General features: G+C 48.6%; 1 protein-coding gene across 1 annotated transcript in view; it reads right to left on the bottom strand.

Annotated features, from left to right (window-relative positions):
- Nucleotides 1–13,846, bottom strand: part of SLC28A1 (solute carrier family 28 member 1) — a 53,036-nt gene that overhangs the window by 5,678 nt on the left and 33,512 nt on the right. The window contains 12 exon segments of the mRNA XM_033402923.2: nt 149–759; nt 1,034–1,127; nt 1,130–1,144; nt 1,307–1,331; nt 1,333–1,409; nt 2,151–2,215; nt 5,125–5,135; nt 5,342–5,390; nt 5,392–5,499; nt 5,620–5,793; nt 6,873–6,991; nt 13,601–13,720. Of these exon segments, the coding sequence (XP_033258814.2) occupies nt 687–759; nt 1,034–1,127; nt 1,130–1,144; nt 1,307–1,331; nt 1,333–1,409; nt 2,151–2,215; nt 5,125–5,135; nt 5,342–5,390; nt 5,392–5,499; nt 5,620–5,793; nt 6,873–6,991; nt 13,601–13,720 (930 nt within the window). The 3' untranslated portion in view covers nt 149–686.

The raw sequence follows: 13,846 nt of genomic DNA on the forward strand, positions 1-13,846 counted from the left end.
TTATAGCCAAATTTGAAAAATGTCTCCTATTATACCCACATCAAACTGATGAGTCCACAGTAAACAAAAAACAAACAAACAATAAACCCTTAACTTTCTTTAGCTTAGTGTTTCCCAAACGGAGTGGATCATGGAAACTTCTGCATACCTTGTGGGACAGTGTTCCACAGGACACCAGTGTGGGAAGTGCTATGGAGGAAGGCCATGGGGAGTCTCTGGACATAGAGGAAGGGGTCTCCAGGAGAAGCTGCCTGGCAGGGGCTAAACCACAGCAAGATTCCAGCACCTAGAGAGGAGGGGGAAGGAATCAGCTGAAATGCCAGGGCTGAGGGCCCTGGAGCAGAAGGGAAGGGTGAATGGGGGAGACCCAGGGCAGGGGGTATAGGGAAGAGCAGGGAGCTGTTTGGATATAGAGAGGAGAGAAGAGGCAGAGGTGACCCTGAGAATTCACACTTGGGGAGGTAGGAAATGGGAGAGCAGAAATGTGGTGACGAGTGGGGGGGCAACCCTCATTTACTTATGTACTCACTCTGCCCACTCACCCTGTCACCCTTCCCAATTTATGACTGAGGTGGGTCTAAACCCTGCGGCTTCCCCAAGGGGGTGGGCCTGGAGAGAGAGAGATGGGGACAGCTGCTTCCTGGGGAAGAATAGCCTCCAGAAGGCATAGAGATGTTCTGTCCCTGCTATGCACAGATCGTGTGATTATAAAATCAACAGCAGTTGTCCAGGGCCTCTAGGGTGAACTCCGGGTCGGTGCTGAAAAGAAGCAAAGGCTGCAGTCTGAGCTCTAGGCCTGGCTCTGCTAGCCACTAAAGGCTGTGCAACTTTGGGGAAGTTGCTCCATGTCTCTGGTCCAAACTTCATCTCTAAGTTTGGTCCTCAAGCCCCACTTCCTCCTCCCTTGGTCACATCAGCCACAGCCATGACATTTCTATCCCTTGCCCTGGTGCCAAAGGCCTCCGCCGGGAAATCGGGCCTCATGCACCCCATCACTGTCAGGGTCCCTCCGCCCCACGGCCCAGGTTCTCACCTCTGGAAGGCCTGGCGGCAGCACTGGTACACCTCAAAACTGCTGCTGCTGAGGGTCGTGTTCAGGAGGGACACACAGTCGACCTCAGCCCCCCGGGCATGTACAGGATCCCTGCGCAGGGAAAGCAGCTGGTGGGCAGGGCCCAGCCCCTCACTACCCTCCAACCTCACCCAAGGACTTCCAGAGAGGCCAGAGCCCCAGTGCCTGGCCCTGGACCAGGGCCAGCTGGAGAATCAGGGCTCTGAGTCCTGAGCCCACCAGGGCTGCACTCACCTGCCACGCAGGCATTCACCAGAGACAGACACACAGGCCCCCGTGCAGAGCACCCAGAGCATGATCTGGGAGAAGTTGCTCTTCTGCTGGGGGGCCATGGAGGCTGCAAGAGGACAGGAGTGCTCAGGGCCAGGACTCAGCATGCCCCTCTGCCTGTATCTGTGCCTCCGGCTGCATCTGCTGACACCCCTTTCTCTTCTGGGTGGCCAGAGGGACAGACGCTGTCCTCCTGACGCTTTTGAGTTTGGGAGTCCTCCTTGGCCTGAGTCGGGCCCCTAGGTAGCACTCCACGCCCCCCCCACATGCCATCAGTGGCAACTGTAGGAAGAGAACGTGAGTTTGGAGTCAGGCAGACCTGGGATTAAACACAGGTTCAGCCACTTATTAGCTGAGTGACTTGGGCCATCATTCACTTTTGCAAGACTCAGCAAAACGGGATGGTTACACCACCAGGCAGGGAACTGCAGGGGTGGAAATGTGTTTTGTAAAGAGCTGAGAGCTGTGCAGAGCCTTCTCCCCTAGGCCCCTCCAGGCCTGCCTGTCCCTTGTGGGTACGGGAACTAAAGCCTCAGAGGGCAGGTCACCACCGCACCTCCCGACCCTCCCCAGAGCCCTGAGCCAGGCTTGGCCTACAAGGCCAAGGTGCTAACCTCCTGGGCTACCCCAGCAGCAGAGAAATCATGAAATGCCAGGGCTGGGAGGAAGCTCCATGGCCGCCTTGTTCAGGCTCTGCCTTAGACTAATGGGAGAACTGAGACCTACAGATCCCCAAGAAATATCTCAGAGCAGGACTAGTGTCCATCCCCAACTCTCCAGGATACCGAGAGGCCCCTATAGGACTCACTCAGGCCTCCCAGCATGATCCCAATGGAGCTGAAGTTGGCAAATCCACAGAGGGCAAACGTATCTCTGCTCTGACCTGAGAAGACAGAAGATGAGCGGGGAGGGGCTTCCCTCAGATGGGATGGGAGTTTGCTCAAACCACCCCGTACCCTGGCCTTAATTTCACCCACTGCCTATGTGCCTTTGACCTTTGAAGCACTCGGTGCTGCCCTTTCCCAGCCCTCCACACCTACCTCCAAGTCACCTCAAGCTGCACAACCTCACAAACATAGCCCCCTCCTCATCTGCCCTTGAATCTCCTTAATTACCAGCCTTTCTGGGTATGATTCAGCCTGGCCCAGTCTTCTCACTTTGGCCCTACTAAGCTCTGTACCCAGGAACAGTGGGCGAACGGCCCTTCCCGACATGCTGCAGCCCCACACCTTTGTTTACGGAGAATGCGCTCAGGCTGAGGTCCTTTGAGGTGCTGTCATGCCCAAAGAGCAGGATGGTGGCCCAGTGAAGAGAGGGAGGGATTCGGAGCCCAGTCGGCTTGGGTTCCAGGCTTGTCACGGCCTATTTCAGGTTGAGCAAGTCGATAGCCTCCTAAGTTTTAGTTTCTCCATCAGGAATGTGGGAGTAATAGTAGCTGCCTGGAGAGACTGTCATAACGATCATCTAATGTACAGGAAGTACCAGGCACAGGGGAGGTAGTTAAGCAAGGTAATTCTCCTTCCCTTTTGCTCTGAACGGTTGTGTAATTCCTTAGAAGTGTTAAGAGCCAAAATGGAACAATTTGGAAAAACAGATTGGCTTAGACCCATACCTCACACCATATAAAAAATTAATTCTAAATCACTGAAGCAGATTAATATTTTAAACATCAAATAATAGGAAATATCGAATAATTATTATTGTTACAAAATAATATTATTACTCTCATTTTGGAGAGGAGCAAACTGAGGCTCACAGAAGTGACTGAGGAAGTTCACACAGCAAAAATGCAGCTGTGGCAGAATTTGAACTCAGTTTTGTCTGACTCCAAAGCTCATGATTTTAACTACTTCACCATATTGTTTCAGGAATTTAACCCTTGCCAGATTTTTGGAATGGAGATAACTTTCTAAATTTAGATATTATAGCAGAAATGCAAAGATTTGGTGTAAATTTTGTGTTTAAAAAAATCTCTGAATACAGAATGAAGGGGAGAAAAAAAGACTAGGAAAAATATATGTAGAACATGTAACAGAAAAGGGTTAATATCTTTATAACACACAGAGTTTATACAAATTGATGAAAAAATATTAAGGTACCTGCATTCTGCTTACTCACTTACAATCACCCTCCCAATCTGCCCAAGTAATCTTAAAATGTCAAAAGTCAAATCTTCAGTAACTTCCTACTGCTCCTTGGCCTGTGTCACTCTCTTTTACAATTACCACCTGTTCTAACCTCACTGCTCTCCTCTCAGTTCTCCAAACAAGTGCTTTTCAACCTCAAGGCCTTTGCACGTGCCTCTTTCTTTGCCTGGAATGCTCTTCCCAATTTCTCCTGGCCCCTCCTCCTCCCTGCAAGTTTTGGCCTAATAACCACATCTCAGGGAGGCCTCTTCTGACCAGCTCAGTCAAGGAAGACCCCCTCCCTGTTTCCTCTTATTGTTTCCATCAGAGAACTTACCACAAATTGTGGTTTTAAAATTTTTTATTCCTTTGCTTTCTTGCGTTTTGCTCGTGTCTTTCACTACGTGTAAGTTCCATGTCACCAGGGACCATGTCTGTCGAATTCCCCTTTTTATCCCTGGTACCCAGCAGAGGGCCTGGCACTTCAGAGGTCTCAACAAATACTTGCTGAAGGAATGAAGTTCATTTAAAAAGATCCCGAAGGCACATACCACCCACTATCTCTAGAGAAGGGAGTGATACTGGAGCTGAAAATGAGGAGTGAGGGGAAACCTGGGCTTTTTACTCCATACAAACTTTTTTTTTTTAAACTAAAGAGTACATTCCTTTACAATTAAAAAAATAATTTAAAAGGCAAGAAAAAATTTTTTTATTAAAAGTTCCTAGTAACCCAGTAACAAATGAAAACAATGAACTATTACTTGCCCCTTAACGTATCAAAACTTTTTTTTTTTTTTTAAGAGGCTACTCAGCCCTGTTCAGTGTGTGGTAAAATCAATGCTCACAGGCACAGCTGGGGCGGTTTCAGTTGTTACAACCCCTCGGGAAAGATACTGGCAGCAACCACACGAGGATCCGTGCCATGGGATTCAGTCATCCCACATCTGGGAAAGCTCCTGAGGAAGTGCTCGGAGAGGAGGGAGAAGTCCTGTGCAAAAGGCTGTTCATTTCAGCGTTGTGGGTAGTAGCCAGATAATGGAATTATATATTATATTGGTACATTTATTATAATATAAGTAATTATAATTATATTATATATTATAATAGCTGTAATTTGGGGATGATAAGATGATGGGTAATTTTGTCATTCTCAATCATGTTACATACAGCTGTTATTATTTTAGAGAGTTTCATTTTAGAAAGTTTTATAGTCTTTTTCTTTTTTTAAATGTCTTAACAGGGACTTCCCTGGTGGTCCAGTGGCTAAGACTCCGCACTCCCAATGCAGGGGGCCCAGTTTGATCCCTGGTCCGGGAACTAGATCCCACATGCCTCAACTAAGACTTTGCATGCTAATTCGCATGCCGCAACTAAAAGATCCCACATGCTGCAACTAAAGAAAAAGATCCCGCGTGCTGCAACTAACTAAATAAATAGATAGATAGATAGATAGATAAACAAATAAGTCTTAACAGAAGAAACAAACCCCTGAACTGAATCCAATATATTGAAGATGAATGTGGTGGTGAGGTCTCCCCGTTTTACTCTCTTAGCTCATGAGATGCTGCCATCCATTCCTTCGGGGTAGGTGTGGCAGGTTCTACACTTGTTTTCCAACAGAAGAGGCAAGGTGCAGCGGCTGGCCCAGGGCCGCACAGGATGGTGGCCTGTCTACAGCTGGAGCTCAGATACCTCCAACGGGGCTCTTTCTCAACCTCAGCCTCCTAAGAGGCCTTGAGAAAGATGGCCTCTGAAGCTGTCTTGTTGCCCAGGGCAACGGGATGTGGGAGGTTGAGCAGACCCTCAGTGTGTCTCAGCCGGGCCCACAGGGGAGCCGCTGCATCACGCCCTGCCCCAGGGAGGGGACAGGGACACTCACAGAGATCCACTGCTTCCTGGAACCGGCCCACTCCTCGGCGCCCGTCGTTCAGAAACAGCTTCATTCCCAGCAGCTCAGCCACCACCGGGCAGCCCTCCCAGGCCACTCCCATCAAGAAGGCCACTGACCACAGGATGTAGGAGCAGATGAGCCTAGGCATGAGGCAAGAGGAGTGGCTGGGACTGGGGTTGGCCTGGGCTCTGTGGGTGTCCACCCACCATCACCCACCGACCAGGACCACCACCTCCACAGGCTGCGGGGGTGGCCGGAACTGTACCTGGAAGCTGAGCCCCTGGACGTCCATCACGTCTCCCAGCCAGGAGAGGGCAGCATTGATGAAGGCCAGCACAGTCAGAAAAGCAATCAGGTTGGCTGCGATGTTGGTCACGACCCTCACGGACATGGCAGCCCCACTGCTAGCTGCTTCTAAGAGGTTTTGAGCATCTCTGTTGATGGGATCAAGAGCCATCATTATTGGCCTATCTCCACAAACAGCAGGGCTCCCCACCCTACAGGCTCAAAGAGGAACCTTGGACAGAGCATTTCAGAGCCAGTGGTCCTTGTTTTCCCTCTGAGGCCAGAGACAGAAAGAGCCTGGCCCAAGCACTAGGATAAGACCCAGACTCCTAGCCCAGATGCTGTCCGAGACAGAAACCACAAGCCACGTGTGACTTTTGAGCACTTGAAAGGAGGCTGATCTGAATTGAAATGTGTTGCAAATATACACACCAGATTTCAGAGATTGAGTCCAAAAAAAAAGAAAGAATATGAAATACCTTATTAATAATTTTTATATTGATTACATGTTAAAATGACAATACTTAGGATATATTTAGTTAAATAAAACATTTTATTAAAATCACCTGCTTCTTTTTTACTTATTAAAAGATGACTACTAGAAGATTTTAATTATAGATGTGACTCATATTTCTCTAGGGCAGTGCTGCTCTAGACCTTCAGGAAGTTGTGCGGTTGGGGATGCCCGTTGTATCCACAAGCACATTTGTCAAAAGTCGTGTCTTTCAACATTTTTTAAGAATTAAATGTTACACAAAGGTTGCTAAGACTATGATAAAGAGATGTTAGGAGGTGAGAGAAATCAAGGACAGTGCTCAACACGTCAATGCGATTGACACTGGGGATCAGACCTCAAGGCATGTAGAGAAAGTGGTGTGGAACTTTTTAACGACCCTCCTCAACACATACACACACAAACACACACACACACACACACACACACACACACACACCAGGCACATCCCCAAGAACCAGGTCACTTGCCCATGCCTTGACTAGTCCATGTTTCCTGCTGGTCAGAGACTGGAAAATAAGAAGCGAGAACTGGAGTCTGTATCTTCACAAGTGAAGCTGCGACCAGGGCAGTGAGAGAGAGAGGAAGTGGGCTGCGCTTGGTGAAAGACAGAGATGGGCAGAGAAAATAGGACCTGCTGTTGCCCCCACCTCTGCTCCTGTCTCTGCCCCTCCCCCCCACTCCCCTCTCTGCAGACCCTCCTGCTGTGCTCACCTGTAGGTCAGTTTCACTCCTTCCTCACCCCTGAACTTGGACTCCTCCACCTCCGTGTAGAGGGCTAAGGCACAAGGGGCAGCCTTCACAGAGGCAGCAATTAAGGAGGCAGCATCGATCTGCAAGAGTGAGAATGAGGGTTATAGAGAGATGTCAGGAAAATGTGGAGGTCAAGAAGTGTGGCCCAGGGCAGCAGGAGGACATGGTACTCTACCCTGCTGGTATATCACCATCATCAGTACTGCTGTCACTGTCACTGATAATAGTAATACATTTTATGTGTAGAGGGTTACAGGCTGTATGCACAAAACCTTCTATTCCCACACCTCCCCCAGGACTTCAGGAAGTTAGGCAGGGCAAGTACTGTTATCTCACTTGACAGACAAGGAAACTGAGGCCCCAAAGGGTTAAATATGACTTGTCCAAAATAAAGGAAGGAAAGGAATTAGACCCGTTGTGTCTTTCGGCTCCAAGTTCAAGGTTCTTCCTCCCTTTCTAGGCTGTCTCTATTTGACCACTGATCTGAGGGCTGGTTCATCATTGGCTGAGGGGTTTGTGATGGTTTCAGACAAAGCTCACAGAACCTGAGAGTTGGAATGGATCCAAGATGTGACCTAACTTGACCTCATAGTAAAGGAAAGCCTTCCCTCTAGAGGATCCTTCCTGTCACTTACTGTGGCAGGGAACTCACCACCTCAAGGCAGCCCATCACCTCTACTCCTGCGGTCCGAGAGCTGTTTCTAAGGAAATCTGCCCCTACAACATACAACACCCACCCTTTGACCCTGGGTCGGTCTCCTGGAGCCACGCTATAGAAGCCCTCACAGCAAGATGCTGGAGCTGCCAGACCCCCGGGATTCTCCCTTCCTGAATTTTCATTCTCACTGTGGTCCCAAACCCCCTGCTTCCCTGTTCTCTTCACAGAGATGGAACACTTTTTCACCACTGTGTTATTTACCAAATGGGAGAATTAGAACCAACCCAAACATCTGACAATGGGGGGATGGCTATGCATTGTCAAGCTGCCATCAAAAACAATGGTTACCAAGGCTTCACAATACTGTGGAGAAATGCCTGCATACTTGCATATAGAGCATACCCACAATGATAGGGAAAAAAACAAACTCCACAACTATGCATAAAAAGAAGATCAGAAAGAAATACACTGAAATGTCAACCAGTTGTCTGTCCCTGGCTAGTGGGGCCAGAGTGATTTTCTTTTCTTTCAGCTTTTCTGTATATCTCTAAATGTCCACATGATATATACTGTCTTTATAAGCAAAAAAGTAAAATAGACTTCTTCTTAAAGTTTGTAATAAATCAACTGCAGTTTTAAAATTTTAAATAAAAAGGAACTAAAGGAGGGGAGGTAAGTTTAAGCTACATGTTCAGGCGAATAAAACAGACGGCCAATGAAGCCCAAGGAAGTACCAGGAACTACTGATGAGGAACCAGGCCTCAGAGACCCTCTGAGGCTCTGAAAGCCTTGTAATATCCTCCTCCTTCTTCTTTTAAAGCCCCTTTGTTTCCTTTCAGCGGTAAGCAGAAACCACTTAAGATGTGTACCAGGTCCAGCACCCACCTGCCACGCGCCCCCATCACAGCCACTGGGTGTGCAGGCCTTGCTCCTCATGGAAATAGCCAGCCCCAGGCAGGTGTCCTCTCTGGACCTTCCAGGCCAAGCTTTGGGACTTTGCTGGCCTCCTCCTCAGCCACCCAGCTCCAGCGGGCACAATACCACATCTGGAATCTTGGGAATTTCCCTTCCACCAGCCAGGACCCTCCCCTTTCCTCCAGCTTGGAGGCTGCATCTGGTTTGTCAACTCGAGTCTCAGTGGGGAGCACACCTTGCACATTCATGGACACTGTCCTTTGAATGGACCAGTCGTGGCCACTGCCTCAAATGCCCCAGGCAGTCATTTCCTGCTCATCTTGGAAAGGGCTGAGTCCTGCACTGGCAGGGCTCCCGGGGGCACTGGGTCAGCCCACACACGGCCTCTCTGCTGCCAGTTATGCCTCAGGGCCATGACATTCTCCAGCGCTGCCTCCAGACACCAGGTCAGGAATGCCTTCTGTCCCAGCATGACAGGGCCCACTCCTGCCCAAGGCCCTCCTTCCTCTACCTAAAGGTGTCCTATGTGAAGAGGGATAGAGGGTAGGAGCCATCCATCTGAACTTTCAAAAAGGTCTTTACTGAGAAAAGAAATAAATCCAGACACTCCAAAGCATAAAATGGGCCAGTTTTAGAAGGCTGGACTTCTGACCCTAATATGTCAGAGAAAGAACAACCACTTTTTCAACACCATGTCAGGTGTTTTTTTGTTTTTTGTTTTTAAGATTTTTTTTGATGTGGACCATTTTTAAAGTCTTTATTGAATTTGTTACAATATTGCTTCTGTTTTATGTTTTGGTTTTTTGGCCGTGAGGCATGTGGGATCTTAGCTCCCAGACCAGGGATCGAACTCTCACCCCCTGCATTGGAAGGCAAAGTCGTAACAACTGGACCAGCAGGGAAGTCCCTTGCCAGGTGTTTTCTGTTTATTATGGCATTTAATTCTTAGACTGCTGTGAGGTGGGCAGTAATTCCACCCATTTTACAGGTGTAGAAACTAAGCATGTGGTTGACTCTTACTTGGCCCTGCTTGGGCCTCCCAGACCCTGCCCCAGGGGCTCCCACTCTCGCACAATTGATTGAGAAACATCAGTGGCCATCCCCTCAACCCATCCTGTGTTCACAGCCCAAGGCACACATCTGGATCTCTACTCACAATGATCCCGAGCCAAAGGGGTGGGTAGGGAGACCAGTTTCTGGGGTTTTAGCAGAGAGGGCTCGTGCCTACCTTAGAGTGTTTGGGAAACACACTGAAAAGGGACATGTATGTGGAGGTCACAGTGAAAGGATTCAGTCAAGTAACACTTGGGACCTCAGACCAGGGAGAAGGTCTAGACCAGTGTCATCTGATACAAATATAGCACAACTGTGATTTAAGTTTTCTAGGAGCCAATTAAAAAAGTAAAAAGAAATAGATGAAATTAATTTCATTAATGTATTTAATTTAACCCAATATACCTAACATATTATTTTCTACCCTTGTAATCAATGTAAAACTTACCAATAAAATATATTGATTTTTTCCATACTAAGTTTCACAGCAGATCTCATTTCAGACCGACCACATTTCAAGGGCTTAATAGCCACTTAATAGCTAGTGGCTGCTGTGTTGGACAGCACAGGTCTAGAAATATCCACATTTTAGCAATAGGAGGGGTGCAGGGAAGAACCAGCCAGAAGCTGAGCATCAAAGAGAAAGGAGGAGAGAGAAAGGGGGGATTCTCTTTGGAATTCAGGGTCTAAGGGCAGAGCCCAAGATACAGTGAGGAACTGCCTGGAAGAGGGCATGAAAGGAGAGAGGGGAGAGGGTGGGAAGGGCTGTGGGAGGAAGCCCGGGGGCTGCTGTAGTGGCGGCCAAGAGCCAGGCGGGGGCAGAAGAGAGCTTCTCTGTGACCAGCCTGGAGGCTGATCCAGACGCCCAGGGAAGGAAGGTGGACTAGGTGCCTTTCACCAGGCCAGCTATGGTGGTAGCCTGGGGCTTCCGTACCAGAGGCTGTGGATGGAGACCCGCGACCACGAGGCTGATCCTGGTGGCCTCTGCACATTCTGTAGAGCTAAAGGGAAGTGGGTACCAGGCCCCTTCAGTGGGAAGGCCCGCCTGCCTGGGGCTGGGCCTAGACTCTGGCCTGGGACAGGGAAGGAAAGGAGGCTGAGCTGTAAGGCGATTGTGGAAAAGGGAGAGAGTTCTTCCGTACTTTAGTCTTAAGTAATGGCAACGACGCTTATGCGATAGAAAGAATACCATTCTTTTAACTGGCTTGTGGGACCCAAAGCAAGGTTAAGACATTTAAAGGCTCTAAGTCCCGAAGATAGCAGGGCAACCCCTCCCCCAATACACCACCATGAAAAAAGTTTCAGGAACAAAGTTTCAAGTTTTCATTTTTGAAATATCAAATTCCTTCCAAAATCAATTGGTGGTGAGGTATGGGGGAGGGGTGTGGCATGCATCAGCTCTGATGGGCCCTTCCTAGGCCTTGGTGAGAAAAGGTGCAAACCAGATGACCTCTAAAATTCTAGGTGGAGGGTGCTGGACGGAGAAGACAAAGCCTCAGAGTGCAAGGGTCCTTCTTGAAAAGTCACAAGGCAGCAGCCATCCTGCCCAGACAGCTCTGTGGGTATGCGGAGCTGAGCCTCCTGGTGTGGCCCAGGTGTCCTGAGGGAAGGAGGGACTGAGGGGCAGGTTAGCTCATCCTCTTGGCCATCCTCAAACACAGAGATGAGAAAGACAGGTGGAATTTGAGACCAATACTGGTCATTCTTTCATCCCCCGACCCATTCACACACAGCATCAGGAGAGCCTGGGCCCTGGGAGAGGCAGGCTGCCCTTCTCCAAACCAGCGCACGGAGGCCCACCTCACCCTAGGGGCTGTGACCGTGCATTGCACAGATGAACTTACCCAGCTCATTCCCTTACTGCTCTACATTTATGTTTCTTGGGTTGTTAGCTATTACAAATAATGTTGGAATTTTGCATCCTTTGACCACTTGTGAAAATATTTCTGTATCATAATATTCCTAACTAGATCAAAGAGGAGTATTTTTAAATTGACTGATAGGTGTTTTCCAAAAAGGTTAGAGCAAATTGCACTCGCATAAAGAGTATGTGGGGCTTCCCTGGTGGCACAGTGGTTAAGAATCTGCCTGCCAATGCAGGGGACACGGGTTCGAGGCCTGGTCCGGGAAGATCCCACATGCCGCGGAACTAAGCCCGTGTGCCACAGCTACTGAGCGTGCGCTCTAGAGCCCACAAACCACAACTACTGATCCCGAGTGCCACAACTACTGAAGCCCGCGTGCCTAGAGCCCGTGCTCTGCAACAAGAGAAGCCACTGTAATGAGAAGCCCGCGCACTGCAATGAAGAGTAGCCCCTGCTCGCCGCAACCAGAGAAAAGCCTGCGCACAGTAACAAAGACCCAACGCAGCCAAAAAAAAAAAAAAGAGTATATGAATGCCCCTCAGCCTTGCCGTTTAGAGGCATGTAAAATTTTGCATATCCTTGAGAAGAAACATAAGTTATTATTGTTTTAATTTATCAGTGAGCTTGAATATCTGTTTATCATTTATGAACTTTTCTTTCTTGATCAGTCATTAAACTTTTTTTTTTGTTTTGTTTTGTTTGTTTTTTTGTTTTTTTGTTTTTTTGTTTTTTTTTTGCGATACGCGGGCCTCTCACTGCTGTGGCCTCTCCCGCCGCGGAGCACAGGCTCCAGACGCGCAGGCTCAGTGGCCATGGCTCACGGGCCCAGCCGCTCCGCGGGACGTGGGATCCTCCCGGACCGGGGCACGAACCCGTGTCCCCTGCATCGGCAGGCGGACTCTCAACCACTGCGCCACCAGGGAAGCCCAGTCATTAAACTTTTAAAAAATTGTGATTTTTTACCTTTCAGAGGTTTTTCATTTTTATTAGTTAGCTCTGTCAACTTTTTCCTTTACACTTTCGGATTTCATGTCATGCTCAGAATTTTATAAGAAAAAGGCAAGTTGCAGAAAACTGTGAATAGAATTACCTCACCTTTAGTAAAAAAAAAAACAAAAAAACAAGTATATGTATATTCAGTTATATGTACTTAAATGACTTTTTACACAGAAATATCTGGAATGACATATTTTAAGTCAGTGGTTCCCAAATTGAGCGAGTATCAGAATCACCTGGAAGGCTTGTTACAATACAGGACACTGGGCCCCATCCCCAGCATTCCTGATTCAGCAAGTCTACAGAGGGGCCCAAGAATTTGTATTCCTAACAAGTTCCCAGGTGAAGGTGTCGCTGCTGGCCCACTGAGGACACTTTGAGCACTGCTGGTCTCATCTAGTAAGAGCAGTTATCCATGGGAAGTGGGAGTGAAGTGTTTTGTTTTTTTTACTTTATTCACTTCTGTAAGAAGGAAGAATTTCTTCGATATTTAAGGGGGAAAAAAATAAGATCTTGAAAGACTTGCATGTGAAAACACAAACAAGTACAGTGTTTTACACAAATGTAATGCATTATTACCGGGCACTTTGTAGGGGACACATTGAAGATTCATCTCTGCTTGCCATGCACTAGTGTTGTGATTGGTTTAAGGGCCTGATTCATACCACTGGAATTTGATTTAGAAACGTACTGTGCTCAGAAAGCGACACAAGTAATCGTTGAGGAGTAGAGGAAGGACTTGTGCCCAGAGAGGGTGTAAAGGAGAGGAGGTGTCAGGACGGGGTACAGGAAGAGTAGGACAAAGCTCCAGGGGTGGCCTAGGTGGGGGACTGTGTGTCTGAGTTTTGAAGTCAGACAGGTCTGGGCTCAAATCCTGGCTTTAGGCATCTCACTTACTCTCTGAGTCTCAATTTCCTCATCCTTGAAATGTGGATATTAAAACACTTAGCACTTTGCCTCAGTAAGCAGAATACTGGAAACCTTTGTTCCCACTAGCCACTTGAGAAGCCCAAATGGTCCAGCCCACCTGGCCTGCCTTACTCACGTGACGCTTCTCCTCCCACCATCACAGCAGCCCTGGTTTAGGACGTAGCCCATGAGAGAAGACCCCAGGTCGCTCTGGCCAGGAGCTGTGTGGGGCTCCCACAAAGGTGGGTTTCAGGTTCCTGGTTTTCAGCAAGCGGAAGGAGGGCTCTACATACCCCAAAGGAGATGCAGGCGTCCCGCAGGCTGCCGGCAATGGTGGCGTAGCCTCTGGTCATGACAACGTGGATTTCAGAGAGTGTCATGTCTGCCAAGTAGGGCCGGATCAGTAGAGGAGCCTCAGTCAGCAAACGGGAAAGATGTCAAACAAGCAGCGCTGGTCAGGCTAGCACGGGCACTTGGGGCGTACCCCCTCCACCTGGGAGTGAGCAGGTCACAGTGAGGGCTGGGGACCCCAGGGGAAG

This window comes from Orcinus orca, chromosome 2, assembly GCF_937001465.1.
Source record: "Orcinus orca chromosome 2, mOrcOrc1.1, whole genome shotgun sequence".
Classification (NCBI taxonomy): Eukaryota; Metazoa; Chordata; class Mammalia; order Artiodactyla; family Delphinidae; genus Orcinus; species Orcinus orca.